The sequence below is a fragment of the Macaca nemestrina genome, chromosome 9 (assembly GCF_043159975.1).
Source record: "Macaca nemestrina isolate mMacNem1 chromosome 9, mMacNem.hap1, whole genome shotgun sequence".
NCBI classification, from domain to species: domain Eukaryota; kingdom Metazoa; phylum Chordata; class Mammalia; order Primates; family Cercopithecidae; genus Macaca; species Macaca nemestrina.
In genome coordinates, this window is record NC_092133.1 from 138,601,522 (window position 1) to 138,623,852 (window position 22,331).

Consider the following 22,331-nt stretch of genomic DNA (forward strand, 5'->3'; position numbering starts at 1 on the left):
AATATGGCTTGTGTTCAGGTTCTATGCTGTGTGTTTTCCTCTTTCTGAAAGAGCTAAAGACAGACTAACTGATAAATACTGGTCACTTGCTCCTCTTCTAGAGGCTGCAAACTCCACCCACTCTCACCTCAAAAATGTCTATAAAATATCCACTCTGCCCCAAACTTATAGGCAAATCAATTTTTGGCCCTAATGAAGTAGAAGGAAAAGAAACACACAAGTGTGTAGAAAGGAGTAGGAAAAGAACCTTTAAGGAAAACATTCAATTACTTCAAGATAAAATTTATTTTCTTTGCTTTCTGGACTATGGATGTATGTAGCTAACTGAAGTTGCCAAGCAGGAGGGATTTAACCAGAGGCCGTGTGTCCACCAGCATAGAGACATCCTCTGCATCACCATCCACACGCAGGGCTTCTGCTAGATGTCGTGCAACACCCTCTATGCTAATATTCATCTGAAAATGGATAATCAGGGTGGTCCACAAGACTGAAAAGAGAAATGATAGTACATAATATGGATGAAATGACTCTATTAAAAAGCTGGTAGTAAAGTGATTTCTAGGACGCTGCCATTAGTGTGAATGTTAAGTTTATTTTCAATTTGTAGAATCTGTCTTTCATGAACATGACTTTATAATGTGTGGTTTTCTTTTTTCCCCAAATTAAGAGCATTTTCAACTTATATTCCCTTGCCTGGAATTTATCACACAAACTACACAGGGTCAGTTGTTCAAACACAGTCTTTCATATCTGTCAACAGAGCAAAGAGATACTCTGACCTTTTCTATTTCAAATTCTCAATGAAAGCAGCAACTCATCCTGCATTATTCTGAATAGAAACAAGCCAGCTACATATTCATCACTAAATTTTGAGGGTTAAATGTTCTTCGTAGCAATCACACATCCTTTAAAGTATTCATTACTGACTAGCTGCTTACCATATGGAAAATATTTTCTTTGATTCAGACATGTAAACTGTCCTATGTGATATGGGGTTCCATATCCAAAACTCTACAATATTAGGGCAATCTTTAGGTGGAAATAACACAAAATAGAATGAATAAATGATTGATATTGAATAATTGGTGAGAATTAATGATGTTTGCCACTCTTCATTTCCTTTTCCTGATTTCCTATTTTACTATTTTCCTCTAAACAATGATATTTAAAAACGTTTGAGTTCTTACGACGTGCTGCTGTGTTTATCTTTTTTAATACATTATTTCATGTCTATTACCTGTTAACATCGCCACTGCAAGCAGTGACATAACTTGTTTTTCCCTCATCACGTGAGTGCCTTTCTGTTAATCCTAGAACCTTGGAGCATATAGAAAAAGAGTAAGATCTTTTGTCAGCTATATATTATCCCCAAAGATGGGACTTTCCAACTCTTCCCTTGATTTTTTTTTTTTAATGATGGAATCTTGCTCTGTTGCCCAGGCTGGAGTGCAGTGGCACAATTTCGGCTCACTGCAACCTCTGCCTCCCAGGTTCAAGGGATTCTCCTGCCTCAGCCTCCTGAGTAGCTGGATTTACAGGTGTATGCCACCACGTATGGCTAATTTTTGTATTTTTAGTAGAGACAGGGTTTCTCCATTTTGGCCAGGCTGGTCTGAAACTTCTGACCTCAAGTGATCCACCTGCCTTTGCCTCCCAGAGTGTTGGGATTATAGGCATGAGCCACTGAGCCTGGCTCTTCTCTTGACTTTTAATCTCTCTTCTCTAAAACTTCTTTATAGTCTGCATTTAGATTTCCATATTGGAAAAATAAATCAGAGCCAAGAGTTCTAATGCCCACTAAGGGCAAACTTTCTGGAGGCAAAATGCAGTGCTTGGGTCATGAGCAAATGTCTAAAGAGAAGGAAGAAAGAAATTTGAAAAGGGTAAAGATACTGAACTGACATGATCTAGTGAGCAATTCCACACGGAAGAGATGAATTTCTGGCATGGACACCAATGTTGTTGGAAATGTTTATCTGATAAGGAACTGAGCAGATTTGGAAGAAAAAGCTGTAAGTACAGATTTGGAAAAACATGTAATCAAGCCATGTGGGCAATATCCAATTTGTCCACTAGGCCATAGCAGAAATGCCAGGCCAACATGAAAGGTGCTGATTCAGCAATAATATTGGCTGCTCTGGAAATTTCCAGGGAGTCAGGAGAGCAGAGGCACAGGTTGACCCATGCTGACCCTGGGCCCGCTCACCCTGTCAGAGAACAGAGCTCTGGAGTGAATCCAGAAGGAGAGTTCCAGAGTTCCTGTCTCACCTCTGACTCACATTGGCCTGTCTCCCTGGTATTGAAGTCACTTTTAACACCCATCTGACATTCCTCCCCTAAAAATAAACTTGGCAACCCATTTTCCAAAGTTACTTACAAATCCATGACAGCATATCGAAAATTTCCGTTTAGGCCATCTAGAACTTTCATATCCTCCGAAGTCAACTGGAATTCAAAAACCTACCAAAGAAGTAGAAAATTTTCATTGTTAGATTGCATAATTGTCAACTTGGAATAGCCAAGTATATCAGAGCAGGGTATAGAGGCAATATGTAAAATATTTGATAAGTTTCCAAGTTATGAAAGATCATCTCTAAACTCTCAAGTGATTAAAGAATATCAGGTAAAATATAAATCCATTCCTAGATATTATATATTGAAACTGCACAAAACTGTAGACAAAGAAGATCTCAACAGAAACTGGAGACGGAATGAAGTTGACCTGGTGTGCGCATGATTGGTTCATGTACTTAGAAGATTTAGAAGAATCTAGAGGGAAAATTTTGAAACATTTTTAGAAATTTTAGACGTTTGGTGGTGCTACAATTTGGATATCTGTCCCCTCCTAATCTCATGTTAAAAACGTGATTCAGCAATGATGGAAGTGGGTCCTGGTGGGAGGTGTTTGTGCCATGGGGGCATCCTTCATGAATGGCTGGGTGCCCTCCCCATGGTAATGAGTGTTCACTGCATTAGGTCACATGAAATCTGGTTTAAAAAGGAGACTGACATTTTTTTTCCCTCTTCATCTCTTGCTATTTGATATGCTTCCTCCTCTGTCACCTACCATGAGTAAATGCTTCCTGAGGCCTCACCAAAACCAAATTGGTGCCATGATTTTTGTAGACTCTGCAAAATGGCAAGCCAAATATACCACCTTCTGGCATATTTTATTTGGCCTCAGGTATTTCTTTATAGCAGTGTGCAATGGGCTAATATGGAAAATTGTTACCAGGAGTGGAACATTGCTAAAAATGTCTGAAAATGTGGTAGTGGCTTTAGAACTGGGTAATTAGCACAGTTTGGAAGTATCGAGAGGGTTCAGAAGAAAATGGGAAGATAAGGGATAGTTTGGAACTTGTTAAGCATTGGTTAAATGATTCTGACCAAAATGCTGATAAAAATATGGGCAATGAAGTGTAGGTTAATGAGATCTAAGACCAAAATCAGAAACTAAAAACTGGAAGAAAGATCACCCTTGGTATACCTCAGGAAATTGGCTGCATTGTGTCCATTCCAGGACTTTGTGGAAGTCTGAACTTAGTGATGATTTAAGGGTTTCTGGTGGAAGAAATTTCTAAGCAGGAAGACATTCAACAGATAGTGTGACTGCTTCTAACAGCCTATGATCAGGTATGAGAGCAAAGGAATGACCTAATGTTGGAATTTAAAGCTTCCTGAAGCCTCTCCAGAATGAGATGCTGGTGCTAAGCTTTTTGTACAGCCTGTAAATTGTGAGCCAAATATAGCTCTTTTCTGTATAAATTGCCCAGCATCAAGTATTTTTTTTTTTATAGCAGCACAAAACGGACTAATACAGATGGATATTGTTGGATTTCTATATTTGTCCCTATGACAAAAACACCTCCCACCAGACCCCACTTCCATCATTGGGGATAACATTTTTTCTTAATTTCTAGGGTACATGTGCACAACGTGCAGTTTTGTTACATATGGATACATGTGCCATGTTGGTGTGCTGTACCCATTAACTCGTCATTCACATTAGGTATATCTCCTAATGCTATCCCTCCCTCTTCCCCCCCTCCACACAATAGGCCCTGGTGTGTGATGTGTTCCCCTTCCTGTGTCCAAGTGATCTCATTGTTCAATTCACACCTATGAGTGAGAACATGTGGTGTTTGGTTTTCTGTTCTTGCGATAGTTTGCTGAGAATGATGGTTTCCAGCTGCATTCATGTCCCTACAAAGGACACGAACTAACCTTTTTTGCATTTTAAAAATGAGATTAGAAGGAGACAAATATCCAAACCATATCATCATCAAACTATCTAAATCATAAGTTTCAAAGTTGTTCTCTAGATTCTTAATCTTATAAGTACATGAACCAGTCATGTACACCCAAGGTTAACTTTATTTCATCTCTAGTATCTGTTGAGATCCTCTTTGTCTGTAGAGTCGTACAGTTGTACAGTTTCACATCAGATATAGAAATACTGAAATCGAAATATATTCATCTGATTTCCATCTTCAATGAACAGGTATAATGTGAAAATTGTTTTCAACAAGATTCAAGACAGTAATTGTCCAAATCCTAATAACATCATGCTCAAAGAAAACAAGTAGTTGCTTGTAGAGGATCTCAGTATTCAAATATCAAAAGATGTCACTAACTGCTAGCATAATACTAAATTACTAAAATTTATTGGAATACTCTAATACAGAGAATAAGAGGAAAAGAGAATAAAAGTCTAGGTAAGTCTAGAAAATTCTCAAGTTATCCAAAGACTATTAAAATTAGAAGTTTTCTATGAATAAATCTAGGAAAACATACACAAATGCCTCAAGAATGCTATGTAACATAATTTAGACAGTACAGGAAAGTTAACTCTGAAAGAAGGGAAATGTCAGAAGTACTTATGGACACTTTAGGACAGGATGAAAAATCAAGATAGGTGAGCAAATATGGACTTTTCAATCATTCTTAGTGGGACATTTTAGTATCAAGTGAAAATTGTATGTACATTTGCACCCTTATTTCACATATTAAAAATCAATTATCCCAATTTATAAAAGTACATTAATATTTTTATAAGATATTAATAGAATATAGTATATTACTCTGTATTACTATATAATATTTTACTACATAATATAGTAATGTATTATCATGTTTCCAATATAGGAAAAGTCACGATATTAGCAACTACAAGACAATGTCATAAAGAATTTGACTACATTAAGAGTAGAAACTTTTGTTAAAACCACCATAAAGAGAATCAAAACATGGGTACATTTTGGGAGAGGCTATTTCAACAATACATCTGAAGCTCTAAAGAATATCCAGAATACAAATTCTGGATTAATTCTGCAGAGCTGCCTCATTGCCCTGCACACACGTGAGACAGCCCAGCCAGGAACAGAAGGACTAGACTGAGTTCAGGTGGAGCTTAGGCTAAATTACAAACCATGAAATTGTCAGTTAAATAAATGGTTTTCTATTGAACCTCCATGTTTGAGAGGTTTTCTTTTTTATAATTTTACTTAGTATTATGTTTTTCTACACATAGAAAAAGACATGCAACCTAATAAAAATACCCAAAGACTTCAACAGGCACTCAAAAAATAATTCTAAGAGAATAAATACATGAAATTTATACGGAATAAACAAGGACATGAAGAAAAAATCTGCAATGATTTGAAGACTAGAGAACACCTAACCCAACTCATTTCAGAAAATGAAGACAAGGTGATGTCCCTAGCAGAGGGATACAGAGTAAGTTGCCAACTTTATGCCAAAATTTCTGGTTTTGGTCCCATCCTGATTCTTGCCACCCATACTACTGCTATAGTAGAGTAGAAAACCCTTATGATGCACACAAAGCATTTGTGCATAGGAAATGCCCAGGAGATGGACTTAGTGCAAGGGTGTCCTGAGAAGCTTACAAGAAGCACACATGTGAAGGACACCATGCAGGAGCCCTGACGCCCACTCAACTCCTCACCTGGACGTTTTCTCTGATCCGCTGTTCATTGTAGCTCTTGGCCAGGACCACAACCCCACGCTGCAGCTGGTAGCGCAGGGCAATCAGGGCTGGGGATAGTTTGTGTTTCTTTGCTAAGGCGCAAAGAACTGGGTCTTCCAAAAGAGCTGGGGAGTTCTGGTCCACCCTGGAAGGAAAGCCAGAAATGCTGAAGTCTTGAGGCTGGATTCAGTTTGGTAGGAGGCTCCCTAAACAGACTAAGGTGTTCATTCTGCACCAGAGCCTCTCAAGTGAGGCCCCTGAACAATAGCATCACCTGGGAACTCATCAGAAATGCAAATTCTCCCCGTACACTGATTCACAGAGAGTGAACTCCAGGAGACTAAGTAGGCTATAATTAAACTTTTTCATCAAAATGGCATTTTAGGTAAACTTCCTGTTGCTTTTATTACCATAGTTTATGTCGTTGGGTTCCCAGAGCACTATGGGCAACCAGGACAATGTCTTTTGACTTGCAGAAATCCAGCAGTTGGCTCTGGTTGAGGTAAGGATGACATTCCACCTGCAGATGAGCAAGATGGAAAAGCATCAGATAATCCAAAACATAGGTTAATATAAAGATTAAAATAAGCTGAATAAAGTATAACATTAAATTTGAACTGAGACTATTATTGTCAAATAATGATCTTTTTAATAAAAATACATTTTATATTGCTGTCCTAAAAGTATACACAGAAATGTTATTTCTGAGCATAAGCAACTCTATGAACCAGAGTCAGTTTCTAACAACCTTTGACCACTAGAATTGCACATGGCCAATTCCAGTCTTGGAATAGGTTAAGATTCTGAACTTTGAACATCAAATTGTGCCAGAATGTAAGAATTTCTTTAAAGACTTACGAGATCAGATTTAAAATAAAAAGGTAGTTTTATAGGAATCTCAGTAATATTTGTGTAGATGTGAGCATCAAAAACCAATAATGAATAAAAATCACAAATTATAGGAAAACAATCCATGTCTTCATAGTGTTGAGTGGTTAAAAGTGATCAAAAGTATTTGCCTTCACCAATGGTGATTGATATGTTTTGGCTCTGTGTCCCCACCCAAGTCTCATTTTGTAGCTCTCATAATTCCCACATGTCGTGGAAGGGGGCCCAGGGGTGATAATTGAATCATGGGAGTGGGTATTTCCTGTGTTCTCATGATAGTGAATAAGTCTCTCAAGATCTGATGATTTTAAAAATGGGTTTCCCTGCACAAGCTGTCTCTTTGCCTGCTGCCCTCCATGTAAGATATGACTTGCTCCTCTTTGCCTTCTGCCATGACTGTGAGGTGTCCCCAGCCATGTGAAGCTGTAAGTCCATTAAACCCCCCTTTTCTCCCCACTCTTGAGTATGTTTTTATCAGCAGCATGAACACGGACCAATATGGTAACTTCGTACCAGTAGAGTGGGGTGTTGCTGAACGATACCTGAAAATGTGGAAGTGACTTTGGAACTGAGTAACATGCAGAGGTTGTAACAGTTTGGAGTGCTCAGGAGAAGACAGAAAAATAAATGTAAGAATGTTGGAAACTTTCTAGAGACTTGTTGAATATCTTTGACAAAAATGCTGCTAGTAATATGAACAATAATGTCCAGGCTGAGGTGGTCTCAGATGGAGATGAGGAACTTGTTGGGAACTGGAGCAAAGGTGACTCTTATGTTGTAGCAGAGAGTGGTGGCATTTTGTCCCTGCCCTAGAGACTTGTGGAACTTTGGATTTGAGAGAGATGATTTAGGGTATCTGGTCAAAGAAATTTCTAAGCAAAGCATTCAAGAAATGACTTGGGTGCTGTTAAAAGCATCCAGTTTTAAAAGGGAAACAACATAAAAGTTCAGAAAATTTGCAGTCTGGTGATGTAGTAAAAATTAAAAACCCATTTTCTGAGAAGAAAGTCAAGCCAGCTGTAGAAATTTGCATAAGTAACAAGGAGCCAAATATTAATCACCAAGACAATGGGGAAAATGTCTCCAAGGCAGTCAGACACCTTTGTGGCAGCCCTTCTCATCCCAGGCCCAGAGGTGGAGGCCTAGGAGGAAAAAATGGTTTCATGGGCTGGGCCCAGGGTCTCCATTCTGTGTGCAGTCTAGGGACTTGGTACCCTGCATCCCAATCACTCCTGCTGTGACTAAAAGGGGCCAAAGTACAGCTCAGGCTGTGGCTGCACAGGGTGCAAGTCCCAAGCCTTTAGCAGCTTCTATGTGGTGTTGAGCCTATGGGTGCACAGTAGTTAAGAATTGAGTCATGGGGCCAGGCGTGGTGGCTCACGCCTTTAATCCCAGCACTCTGGGAGGCTGAGGCAGGTAGATCACAAAGTCATGAGTTTGAGACCAGCCTGACCAAGATGGTGAAACCCCATCTCTACTAAAGATGCAAAAATTAGCCAGGCGTGGTGGTAAGTGCCTGTAATCCCAGCTACTCAGGAGGCTGAGGCAGAAGAACCACTTGAACCCAGGAGGTGGAGGTTGCAGTGAGCTGATCGTGCCACTGCACTCCAGCCTGGGCCTGGGCGATAGCAGCACGCTGTCTCAAAAAAAAAAAAAACAAAATTGAGGTTTAGGAACCTCCATCTAGATTTCAGTTTTCAGAGGATGTATAGAAATGCCTGGATGTCCAGGCAGAAGTTTACCACTAGGCCTGTGCTCCCATGGTGAACCTCTGCTAGGGCAGTGTTCTGGGGTCAGAGCCCCCACACAGAGTCCCTGCTGGGGCACCACCTGATGGAGCTGTGAGAAAAGGGCCACTATCTTCCAGACCCTAAAATGGTAGATCCACTGACAGCTTGCACTGTGCACCTGGAAAAGCTGCAGACACTCAATGCCAGTCCATGAAAGCAGCCAGAAGGGAGGCTGTACCCTGCAAAGCCACAGGAGTGGAGCTGCCCAAGAACATAGGAACCACCTCTTACATCAGCATGGATGTGAATGGAGTTCCATTGACTCCTGGATGTGAAACATGGAGTCAAAGGAGATCATTTTGAAGCTTTAAAATTTGACTGCCCTGCTGGATTTCAGACTAGCATGGGTCCTGTAGTCCCTTTTTTGGCCAATTTCTCCCACAGGGAACAGCTGTATTTACCCAATGCCTGTACCCCCATTGTATCTTGGAAGTAACTAACTTGCTTTTGAGTTTACAGGCTCATAGGTGGAAGGTACTTGCCTTGTCTCAGATGAGACTTTGGACTGTGGACTTTCGATCTAATGCTGAAATGAGTTAAGACTTTGGAAAACTGTTGGGAATGCATGATTGGTTTTGAATTGTGAGGACATGAGATTTGGGAGGGGTTAGGGGTGGCATGATATGGTTTGGGTATGTGTCCCCACCCAAATCTCATCTTGTAGCTCCCATAATTCCCATGTATTGTGGGAGAGACCTGGTGGGAGATAATTAAATCATGGGGGCAGGTCTTTCCCGTGATGTTCTTGAGATAGTGAGTAAGTCTCATGAGATCTGATGGTTTTATAAGGAGGAGAGATTTCCTGCACAAGTTCTTTCTTTGCCTGGTGCCATCTGTGTAAGATGTGACTTGCTCCTCCTTGCCTTCTGCCATGATTGTGAGACCTCCTCAGCCATATGGAACTTTAAGTCCATTAAACCTCTTTTTCTTCCCAGTCTCGGATATGTCTTTATCAGTAGCATGAAAATGGACTAATACAGTGATCATTACAGTAATTGTTTTCCAGGACATGAATAATTAAAGGGAAAGAGTTAAGCTTTTTAGCATATCCAAGAGGAGTAATTGTTTCTTGACTTAGTGAAAAAATTTTTTTCATAATAAAATGTAAAGTGAGAATAGTAAACTTGTAGTTAAAATTGAAAGTAATTACTTTAAAGCCCCCAGGAAAGAACAAATACAATAATAATGCAATACAAAAATTTAAAACATCATTAATGTATACTCAATCATTATGTGAAAATATGCTGTGGAATATAACTTTCCCTTTTGATTATTTTCACCCAGCAGATAACTAGGGGAGAACACGTGTCTCTGGAAATTATTGTTATTTCCTTATATATAATAATTGCAGTGTTACTGGGAGAATATCTTCATTCCTATGCCATGCTTTGAAAGGTCTGTAGAGGTGAATTGTGATCATTACAATATATTTTGAAGAGATTCAACAAAGACTACATGTATTGATGCAGATCTACTCATATATACCTATATATTTGCCAGGTTGGCAAAGTGTCAACAATTTTGGATATAGATGGTAACATGTAGATGTCCTGTATTATCCCTTCAAATTTCTCTAAAATTTGAAAATGTCATAATAAAAAAATTGAGTAAAACTAATATTAAAACCACATTAATTCCTTAACTTTTTAATTGGCAATCAAGATTTTGTATTATATTACCAAATACATAAATTTTAAATACTACATGTTTCAGCTGTAGACCTGTACTCATTGACTCTAAGTAGTAAAAGAGTAAGTTAGAGAACCAGAACCATATGCAGAATAGATGCTTCTCAACAGTTGTATTGATGACAGAAAGCAAAGAGGTGCATCAAAATTAGATGTGGGCAGTCACAAGGTCGGCTCAATGTTCTGCTAAATTTTCCTCAGTGTTGATTTCATCCACCACAACTAGTGATCTCCATAAATAGTTAACTCTCTTTTTTTCAGTCTTTAAAGTTTTATTTCACCAACTTCACGTCAAATTTCCGCAATTGCGTTCTGGTTAATTTAGTATACTTGCTTGACTTCCCAAAATGATAGTACTGAAATATTTGTGGGGTAGGGAGAAGAGACCACTTGAAGCATCACTGCATTTACTCATCTTCCACACAGCCACAGAGTTGGGCATCTGATTGTTCGATGAAACGAAGCTTTGACAGCACGCAGGAGGGCATACGGGATCTGATCGTTCAATGAAATGAAGCTTTGACAGCACGCAGGAGGGGCATACAGGAAAACCAGGCTTAGACAGTCTTGCATTTGTCAAAATCAGACCAGAGAAAATCTATTCCACATATATAGAAAAGGTATCATATTCATCTTTTTATATTACTGCAATATTTTTCTTTTCATTGTCACATCATGGAGTTTCTCAAATCCTTTATTTCATGTCCTATGATTGCACAGGTAGGCGGCAAATGCCAAGGAGTGGATGAGCTCAGTTCAACCATTGCTAACAATTTCTCAATTTCTGAGAGAGACGAGTTCTTCAAGTCTAGTTTCTTAGCACCCGTAAGTACAGGGACATCTTTATTTTCTTATACCCTATTTTATAAAGTTCAGTTTTGACTTCTTCCATTCTTTCAACATCAACAGAGTCCACAGCAAACACAGTGCCATCTGTGCATCTTGCATATGGCTTCTACAGTGTTCCTCATTTCCCCTGACCACCTACATCTCAGGAGTGAAAAGTGACTGTTTTAGAATTTTCCAAGGTTACCTTAATTTTTCAGTGTTAAATCCTTTGGTGGGTATGGTATTTATAAATTTATTGAATAGCAGCCTGTATAAAACAGTTCTTCCAGCACAGTCCAAACACAAAATAACAATGTGGAAGGACTGAAATGATGGCAGGATGGTAGTTTAGTCAGTTAGTCCATTCCCCTATTTCCAGCTGCAAATAAGTGTTCCAAAATGAAATGCTTTCTTTTTTGTGCTTTAGAACTTTTCTTCCCAGGTGGTCCAGCTATAAGACTCCCGTTTTGGGTCTGGGTCTAAATGAGACAATATTAGCAGGCTTTTCTACACGAGGCAAGGGTGGGGGTAGCACGCCACATCCTTTCAGCTTCTCTCTCAAGCAGCTCTCATAAACAGGTAACTTCCTCTCCCTAACCTGGATGACTTTTACTGTTTCCAGTTAGTTCTTAGTACCTGCTGAAGAACTATGAAAACAGAGATGCCAATAAAAAGCATTCAGACATCTAAACCTTATTTAAACCCGTAGTACCTATCTTCTCTTATTCTCACTCTCCTGATTTATTGCTCATCCCATGTTTTTATGGCCTTTATAATTATACACATTATACTCCAAATCATCTTTACCAATCCACTCTCTGGTGGTCTTTTCAAACCTTAGAGATAAGTCCACCTTCTCCCTGAGCTCTGATTAACCATTTCAGTCCTCCTTGATGAAATTTACCTCCTCCAAAAGTAGTATACAGAATTCAGCATGAAGGTCTCTGTACCTTTTTCACTAAGACTTCTCCAAGGAGAGGTACAATTAAGGGTCTTCCATGTTCTTCTAGACAGAGCCTTTGCTTTCTAGAATCTTCTCTTTCACAAATGTAAGTGGAACAAAACAAATGGAAGCCAGGCAGTAGGACAGGAAGATGGGTATTGAGAAGAGAAAGGAGAGGAGGCTGAGGGCCCTCACCTGGTTGCAGACGGGCTTGTACTTGAGTCCTGGCTTGTTGAGGATCATCTCTAGCTGTCTGCGGTTGAAGTTTGACACCCTGATGGACTTGGCCAATCCTGCATCCTTACACTTCTCCATGGCCTGGGAAGGGGTTGTGAGGAATTATTTGTGTGGTTGGCTGCAGATTATGATAAATGCAAGACAGAACTGTTAAAGCAACAACTGTTAAGATATGACAATGAAAATAGCAGTGATTCTCAAGAGAATTACAACAGATAACAAAAAAGGATAGTGACAGCAAGAAGAATTTGGGTATCCTCTTTAGGAAGCTGGAGAGAAAAATGCACATGGAGGGGGAGGAATACCTGTCTTCCTTGTCCCTAATTTATCTCCTTCATTTCCCACTATTCTATTTCAGTCATGTGTTCTTCCCTACCACTCAGCAAAACTTCCTTCGTCAAGCTCCTGAATTTCTAGTTCCAGTGATGCATATTCCACTGGTTGCACATGAAAGCTGGGAAACAGGTTTACCTCTTGTCTTCCTTTTCTGTACTCTGTCCTCCTAGCACTTACCTCCCATATGGCACAGAGATCCACTGTGTCGAATATTACTTTTCCATTTTCATCTTTTGGTAGTGGCGTCTCACCTGGCTGAAGTAGAAGCAGTCATTTTAATGTCACAATTTAATTTCTCCACCCATAGGCTTGTTCCCATGTACATTTTAGGATAATCCACCAGGTGCTGCAATGTTCTAGAAAGTGGTGTGGGCAAAGTGTCTCACATACGGAGTTTTAAGGTATGTCTTTAGGAGACAGGCTTCCTTTAATCTCCTACTTCCATTTTATATATATATGTATATATAATATATATATATAATATATATGTGTATAATATGTCTATTATTATATATATATAAAATAAACATTTTACAGGTTTATAATGGGGTTTCACAGTTGACTTTTGTTACTTGTATCTGCTCCTATAATTTTCTCTGGGGAAATGCCACTCTTTGACTCAAAAATCCTTGATATCCAGCAAATATCCAGCAATAAGGGATTGTATTCTTGATCCAGGTGATACAATAAGAGTTCCTTATCCCCCTGAAGATTTGATAGTACATGAGCAGGATCATAAACCAAACATGGTCAAATATATGTATTTGAAAGTTGTAAGACCCATGGAGGCTCTCTTATGTTAATCACCATGAGCCTTGAGCTGCCTCAAAACTATCATTGCCAACAATGAAAAAGGCTGGGACAAAAATCCAGAAAACCTCTTGGAGTTCATAGATAATTATGGAGAAAAGGTCACAATTTTAGAGTCTAGGTGAAATCTTTATTCATGGCAGTGACTATCCATTTGCATCATGGAATAAACTCTTTTTTAAATAAACTAGCCTGAGTTTTTCCCTATAAATTTAAAAGTTATGCACAACCAAAATTCATGACTAAGCAAAGCTACAAACTCCAGTGTGAAACAAGCTTTAGTGAAGAAGGCAACGATTCTCAGGTCCCATTATGGTTTCCTTTTTAAGACTCACCCAGAGTGAGTTCCACCAAATCTACTTCAGCTTAAAATGGGGAGAGATAATGGAAACTCACTGTGTACCATATTGCAGCAGTTGTTTTGGGTACCACAGCTGCGTGGATCTCTATATCTGTGAACATCCTAAGAGATGGACTCAGGAACCCCAATTAAGCCAGAGCCTTGAAGGTGGCTATTGTTATTTTCTCGAGTTTTTGAGGCAGAGGCTTTGAGGTTGATGTACTGTCTTCTGTTGTCATCATACATTAGAGAAGGAAGGTTTCGCTATTTATTCAATAAAACAGGGGTTAGGCATTATACTTAGGACTCTTCTTCCATGTAACAATACCTACATCCTCCTAAGAAGAAGCTTAATTCTACCATCAATGTAAAGGATTGTCATGCTGGCAACAGAAGAGAAAGAAGTTTGATCTCAAAAACTGCCAACCTTGAGAGCCATTGGGAAATGAATAAGATAAAGGTCAACATATTCCAGTTGATGTTTTTTTCAGTGAGCTTTCCAAGGCTGGTTGTACCAACTCTGGTTGATGGAAAGTACACCAAAGCTGCAGGGTAAAACTAAAGAATTGTGTTGAATAAAAACATGACCCAGTTTTATTAGTTTGCCCCACCTAATAGTTAGACATTTTTTCCACTGGTTCAAAACTGAAGACTGCAAGCAAAAAAAATTCACATTCTTGTTGTATTTTCTTTTGATATGATCTATCCACGTAAATTCTACTATCTATTGCAAATATAGTTAGTAAAATTGCTTAACAATGGAATTAAAATTTTCAATAGGTAAAAATTGATATCAATAATTATGTTCATTATCTGAATGTTTGATAGAATTTATAAAACACTTCAATTGTCTAATTTTCTCATCCATTGAACCCAATGGACAATAATAGTTATTCCTGTTGCTTAGAAACTAAAGAAAATAATGTTCTTAACATGATGACATTTGTGGAACTCCATTCAAGATACTTTAGTTGTATGTTATTTAATACCTATAGGGCTCCCTTATTTTGTACTCTCCCCACTCACACACACTCTGATGAAAGGGACAATTGAGATTCAGAATAATATATTAATGAAAGTCATCCAGGACCTAAGAAAAGCTATATTATTATTATAGTTCTCTATGATTTTATAGCCTGATCTGAGATTTTTTTCCCCAAGAGTGTGGATCAGAGCCAGTGTTAGCATGTCCCTCCCACTTGGAAGAACAGAATAGTGTGTAGATATTCACACTGTGAACTATTTTCCAAGAAGCAACACAGAAACTTAATAGAAAAACTGAAAGAATTCATAGACCCTTTGAAAGAAGTGGCAGGCTGCAGCATACACTATAAGATAGATGAAAAACTGTAAGTGCCCAGAGTGTAAGAAGGGGAGAAACTGCCTCCAGAATATCCTTTCCTACCAGGGAATCTGAAAATGTAGGCCATGGGGCCTAACTGATTTAGGGAGAGGTGAGAAATAAAGTAGAAGCAGCAGTGGGAAATGCCACAAAGGCATTCCCAATCTCCAGCATGGACAGAAGGAGGCCATTTCTTATTTTATCTCACAGGGGACCCTCAGTGAAGTCAGCCAACTAGTTCAGGCAGGGGTCACAGATTGAAAGAAGCTCCCAACTGAATTTCATATTATTGTTTTGAGTGGGGATGAACTCCTTTGGTTAGAACTCGGGGGGCAAGCAAGAAGTGTGCTGCAGACACAAATGCAGAATTCTTGTGCCCGGCCTTGCAGTTGGATGAGGAGGGGCATAGCTTGAAAGCCACAGTTGCTATCTCTACAGGAAAACTTTTGTCCCAGGGCAGTTCTGAATTCTGAGCACAGGCTACTTAGAACTTAGTCCAGTGCTCCTAGCACCTGCACTCAGCAGCCTGGGCAACAAAGCACTGTAGAACTGAGATCTGCCTTGCCAATTGTGTGGGATCTCAGTGAGGCTTACTGCCACCTGTTACTCCCACTCCCTGTGTGAATACTTCTGCGCAACAAAGGCAGTTATACTCCCTTCTGCAACATGACCCTATTGGCCTGAGAACCATCTCCTTGCCCTCAGAGCAGCTGCAGCTAGCACCACTCCAGGAGAGTCAGAATGCAGACCTGCCTAACCCTGACCCAACCTGGTTGTGCCCCTCCACCCACCCTGGTAGCTTAACACAAAGGACGTAAACTTTTGGGAACTCTATGACCCTGCCCATCACCTGAGAAACGAGAATACCTCCCTAGGGAAACATAAGGCAAGCTCAAATCTCACAGCTGGTGCTCTTGTGCAAGAGCTGGAGGCCAATGCAGTTCATTACAGCATTCCTAGGTAGAATAACATTGCACCCAGGAAGAAGAAAACTTGTTTGTAATCTCAGCTGACCCCATTGCCTGCATCTATCTGACTAACCAGAAGTCCTGAGTCTGTTCCTGAGACAAGTTCACTACCATTATAACCAGCATTTGAGAAAGCCAACACAAAATGGCTATCTGCAACCAAGGAATCTCACAGTCTATGTCACTTCCCTGACGCCATCATGAGAACTGGTGCTGGTACCCACTGCTGGGAGACATGAAGACAGGTCACATCACAGGATCCCTTTCCAATATTCCCCAGCACTAGCCCAGAGAGGGGCAACCCCACTGGGTCGTTAGACCCAGAAGAGCAATAGCAATCTGTCACTGTAGTCTGGCTCTCAGGATCTTTTACTCATAATGTAATAGAAAGAGCATCACATCAGGACAAAAATATCCAGTTAGCAGGACTTGAGTTCCAGATCTTTACACTGGCAGCAAGTTTCTTTCAGCAGAGACACAATCTCAGTGCTAGATTCAGTAGGGAAAGTCTGAACCTCTACCACCAACAGTCAAGTGGCCTTGGTGCTCATGAAGGGTCTTGGAGAAGGGGTCTTCTTTCCCCCCTTTTCCATCAATGCAGACAGCTAGGGCTTCTCCTAAAGCAGCTCTGCATGGGTACACCCATACACAGCTTTCCTGGAACACTTCAGAATGACTGCGTCCCCACAGGAAGGGCACTCCCCATGTTCAGGCTTGCATGAGAGGCAGTCACAATTTCTCCCTACTTGGAACATCAACATTTCTACAGATGAAAAGAGGTACCTGTCTGATCTCAAGATTCAGAACACTGGGACAAGAGTGAGACTGGGAAGTGCATAGCTTTCCTGTCAACCTGGCATGGGAGCAGAGGTAGCTTCCATCCTTAGCATTGATAAAAGAGGTGAATCCAATTGAAAACTCTCCCAACCACATTGGGTACTTCATTTATCCACCTGCTTTAGTTACAAATGGTTCCTACCCAGAGATACCACCTCTACTGGCCTGTGGTTGTATCCCTGGGTAGGGGATACTCAATAAATAAAACAGTGGGAAAAATTGAATAAATATAAAAGTACATATAACACCAGTATAAGATAAGCTTCAAGAGACTGCTGCCGTTCCAATCCCACAGGAGACAGTGAACTTGCCCACAGACTGAGTATATAGCTACTACAACCAACATCTGAGGAAGCCATTATACAAAGACTCTCTATAACCAAGGAACTCATATAAGTCTTCACACCTAATAGCACTAAGAACCCAATTAGGCTATTATAAACTATAAATATTAAAGTCAGATCCTTAAAAGGGAAAAAAGAAATTAAAGAAAAACAGGGAAATCAAAAAATTCAAGAATAATTAGAAGAAATAATCTAGCAAAATGAGAGGACATCAGAAAAGTAATTATGGTAATATGACAAAACAAGATTTTGTCAATCCCAAACCCTGGGGCCACCCAAGTCACCCCAAAAAGATCACACTAGCTCCCCAGCAATAAATCCAAACTAAGATAAAATATTTGAAATACCAGATAATGAATTCAGAAGGTTCATTATTAAGCTACTCAAGGAGATATCACAGAAAGGTGAAAAACAACCTAAAAAATTTTTAAAAAATTCAGGATATAAATAAAAAATTTTCCAGAGAGATAAATATCACAAAGAAAAACCAATCAGAACTTCTGGAAATGAAAGACACATTTAGGGAAATACAAAATGCAGTGGAAAGTTTCAACAATAGACTAGAACAAGAAAAGGAAAGAATTTCAGAGCTCAAAGACAAGGCTTTTGAATTAATCCAATCAGACAATGATAAAGAAGAATCAATCAGGCTGGATGGGTGGCTCACACCTGTAGTCCCAGCACTTTGAGAGGCTGAGTTGGATGAATCACTTGAGGTCAGGAGTTCAAGATCAGCCTGGCCAACATGGTGAAACCCAGTCTCTACTAAAAATACAAAAATTAGCCCAGCATAGTGGCATGTGCCTACAATTCCAGCTACTCAGGAGCCTGAGGCAGGAGAATCGCTTTAACCTGGGAGGCAGAGGTTGCAGCAGTGAGCCAAGATCACGCACTTGCACTCCAGCAGCCTGGGCAACAAAGCAAGACTCTTGTCAAAAAAAAACAACCAAAAAACAAAAAACAAATTATCTAAGAAATATGAGATTATGTAAAACAGCCAAACCTAAGAATAACTGGTGTTCCTGAGGGAGAAAAGAAGTCTAAAAGTTTGGAAAACTTACCTGAGAGAATAATTGAGAAAAAATTCCCTGGCCTGGCTAGAGATTTAGATATCCAAATAGAAGAAGCTCAAAGAACTCCTTGGAAATTCATTGCAAAAATATTACCACCAAGTCACATAGTCATGAGTCTATCTAAAGTCAACATGAAGGAAATAATTCTAAGAGATGTGAGAAAAAAGCATCAGGTAACACAAAGAAAAATCAAACTAACAGAACTTCTAAGCAGAAAACTTAAAAACTAGAAGGGATTGAGGTCCTATCTTTAGCCTTCTTAAACAAAATAAATGTCAGCCAGAAATTTTGTGTCCAGCAAAACTACGTTTCATGAATGAAGGAGAAATAAAGTCGTTTTTAGAAAAACAAATGATGAAGGAATTTGACATTATCAAACCAGTTCTACAAAGCATGCTATAAGGAGTTCTAAATCTTCAAACAAAAGATTGTTATTCACCACAATGGAACCTCCTGAAAGCATAAAACTCATGAATCCTATAAAACAATACACAACAGCAACCAAAAGTATTTAGGTAACAACTGAAATGATGAAAAGAACAGTACCTCACATCTCAGTAATAACATTGAACATAAATGGCCTAAATTCTCCACTTAGAAGATACAGAATGGCGAAATGGATAATAAATTACAAACCAAATACCTGCTGTATTGAAGAGATTCACCTAACACATAAAGATTTGGATAAACTCAAGTTAAAAAGGTGGAAAAAGAGATTCCATGCAAATGGAAACCAAAAGTATGCAGGAGTTGCTACTCTTATATCAGACAAAACAGACTTTAAAGCAACAGCAGTAAGAAAAAAAAGACAAAGAAAATCATTATATAATGATAAAAGAACCAATCTAGCAAGAACATATTAACAATCTTAAATTTACATGCACCTAACACTGGAGCTCCCAGATTTGTAAAACTATTACTAGCAGACTTAAGAAATGGATAGCAACACAGTAATAGTGAGGGACTCAATACTCCATTGTACAGTGCTAGTCAGATAATCAAGGCAGAAAGTAAATAGGAAACAATGGATTTCAGATACTCTAGAAAAATGTTTACTAAACAGATGTTTACAGAACATTCTACCCACCAACTGCAGAATATACATTCTTCTCATCAGCACATGGAACATTCTGCAAGATAGACCATATGATAGGCCACAAAACAAGTGTCAAACTTGAGAAAATCCAAATTATATCAAGTATCTCTTAGAACACAGTGTAATAAAACTAGAAATTGACTCTGAAAGGAACCCTCAAAACTATACAAATACATGGAAATTAAACAATCTGCTCTTGAATGATTTTGGGTTAACAATAAAATCAAAATGGCAATTCAGTAATTTTTTGAAATAAATGATAGTAGTGACACAAGTTATGAAAACCTCTGGAATACAGCAAAAGCAGAGCTAAAAGGCAAGTTCATATCATTAAATGCCTACATCAAAGAGTCTGAAAGAGCACAAATTGACTAAAGATGTACTAGAGAAACAGGAACTAACTAAACCCAAAGATATTAGAAGAAATAATATTAGAGCAGAACTAAATGAAATTGAAACAAAACACCCCCAACAAAAGATCAGTGAAAGATAGAGCTGGTTCTTTGAAAAGAGGAACAAATTTGCTGGACCATTGGTGAGATTAACCAAGAAAAGAAGAGAGAAGATCCAAATAAGCTCAATTAGAAGTGAAACTGGACACATTACAAATGTATCATAGAAATACAAAAAATCATTCAGGACAACTAAGAACACCTTTATGTGCACAAACTATAAAATCTAGAGTAGATTGGTGAGAAATTCTGAGATACCAGCCAGGCTCCAACTTTGAAAACAGGTGCATCTACGGGTGGCAGTCTATTGTGTTGACTCCTTTCTACACAGCCAGTAGCCATTCTGTGTGCATGCCAGAACTATATATGAGGAGTAAAGACATACACTCCAAGGATGTAGAGTTATACATAAGAAATTAACTGCAACCTGTAAAAGATTAGTAAAGTATGCTTTAGTCTTAAAAAATAAGGATAACTTTTTTTAGGAGACATAAGTTCAGTGAAATTTAAAATGATTGACTTATCTATCAAATTTGGATAAATATTTGAAAGGTACATTTTTAAAACAACAAAGCCATAAATGGAACAATTTTCTATTTTAATATGAGTATTTCAGGAGTTTTTCTATTTCCAATGATATTAAAAGGAACTAGATGCCAGGTCTCACTGCCTTCCCCTGATACCAGCCCTGATCTTCTCTTTGCTATGCAGGCACTCAAGTTTATCAAAGCTAAAGTTTTCATGTTGTGCTTTTCCTTACTTCCCCTTCATGCCAATTTTCATTACAAAGTAAACCGCTAGTGTTGATGTTTTCAAGATGTTTCTCTGTAAATTCTTACAATGTAAAGTTGAGAAAAGTGAGACAAATTTTTATGTGACTAGTCCTTATTCACACACTTAGTAGCCTTGGAATACATGCTTTCTTCCAGTATAGAAATAGTTCAGTCTAGAAAATAAAGTCTCCATTTTGCCTACTTTCATGTCAGGGGACCACCCATACCATTTTGATACAAATCTGATGCATATTAACATGGACCAAAAATTTAAAATTTCTCTTGTGAGGTTCTAGTTTTTTCTTAAAGTTATTTTTCCCTTCAGATAATTTTCCTAGAGGTGAAAGTTGTACATGGGAAATTGTATTAAGTCCAAGACCAGTATTATTACTCTGTCATGCTCAAGGCCACACAGCAGCTCAGCAATACTCTCCCCAAGGGTTTTCATACACCCCATCTCCAGACACTGCTACCACAAAGATTTTGTTTGATCTTGTACACTTGGAAGAATAAACAATTTCTTCAATGATAGAAAGAAATAGAGAAACCATTCCACTGCAGTCAATCTCCTACAAAAGGAAATGTCAGGCAGTGTTCTTCATTGTTGAGTTTTAAATATTCTGCAAAGCTGGGAATACCCATAAACAGAAGAAAAAAAAACAGTGCACAAAAGAAAAGTAAGCGGTACATGACCATATGACCAGACCTCAATGCAGAACAGATTGACTGCCTTTTCTCATTGAACTTGGAATAGCTCTGGCCTATTAAAACAGACCAAGTGAATCATGCAGAGTAACACAGGAACACAAAGCTAAAAGCCAGGTCATCATCTACTTATTCCAGCTTTGCTCTTTTAAATGCTCAACACTGAAAATATGATTGTTACCTCTGGAGGCACATAGGTGCCAAATCCTAATACAGGCATGAAATGACCATCATTTAGCTCCACACGCTGATATTTGGGATCCATTGAATGTCACTCCTTTTGCTAAGCAGACGCTGTTTCCTTCTTCAACATCCAGCATTTATATTCACAGGTTATATAAACAATGGGCAGGCAATGTGACACTGCCCACTGTCTGGGGCTGACCAATGGCATGTAGGAAGAAGCAAGTGATGGTATATTACACAGGCTGTGAAGAAAATTGAATCCAGTCCACTTGGCTTTTATCAAAGATAATTCTTAAGTACATTTTTATATAGTCAGAATAAAATTATTTTTTGCTAAAGTAAAATGTTCTATCTGGAATCTATCTATCTGGCAATTTATTATCTATCTATCTATAATCTATCATCTGTCTTATCTATCTTATAAATTCCTCCAACAGATTTATAGAATGATTATCATATATTAGACTATAAAACACTTCTAGAAACAAGTCTCGTTTTTGTTCATGCCATGACGATGTTTCATCTTTATTTTATGTCATATAAATGATCAACCATTTTACATCTTTCTGCCACATGACACTATTTAAAGGAGTGACTAGTAAGCATTTTTTAACAGGTGACAATAAAAAAATTAAACATTAACACCAAAAGAAACTTTCTCCTTTTACCTTTCCATGAGCTAATATATATATTTTTTCTTTGCATTGTA

The 22,331-nt window shown here is 38.7% G+C and overlaps 1 protein-coding gene and 1 pseudogene across 2 annotated transcripts; both read right to left on the bottom strand.

Annotated features, from left to right (window-relative positions):
- Positions 1-286: 286 nt before the first annotated feature.
- Positions 287-21,964, bottom strand: LOC139356429 (aldo-keto reductase family 1 member C4-like). Of its 2 annotated transcripts, none has more exons than XM_071070524.1 (7): positions 21,618-21,964; positions 12,874-12,951; positions 12,319-12,441; positions 6,397-6,506; positions 5,966-6,131; positions 2,378-2,460; positions 287-487 (listed from the first exon to the last, which is right to left on the bottom strand). In XM_071070524.1, exons 1-7 carry the CDS (start codon positions 21,699-21,701, stop codon positions 445-447), a joined length of 687 nt encoding a protein of 228 aa, XP_070926625.1. In that variant the 5' UTR covers positions 21,702-21,964; the 3' UTR covers positions 287-444. The 2 variants fall into 2 exon arrangements, with proteins under 2 accessions (XP_070926625.1, XP_070926626.1); XM_071070525.1 differs by lacking the exon at positions 21,618-21,964 and adding an exon at positions 14,274-14,526.
- On the bottom strand, positions 10,515-11,858 carry LOC105490823 (ADP-ribosylation factor-like protein 4A; annotated as a pseudogene).
- Positions 21,965-22,331: the final 367 nt, after the last annotated feature.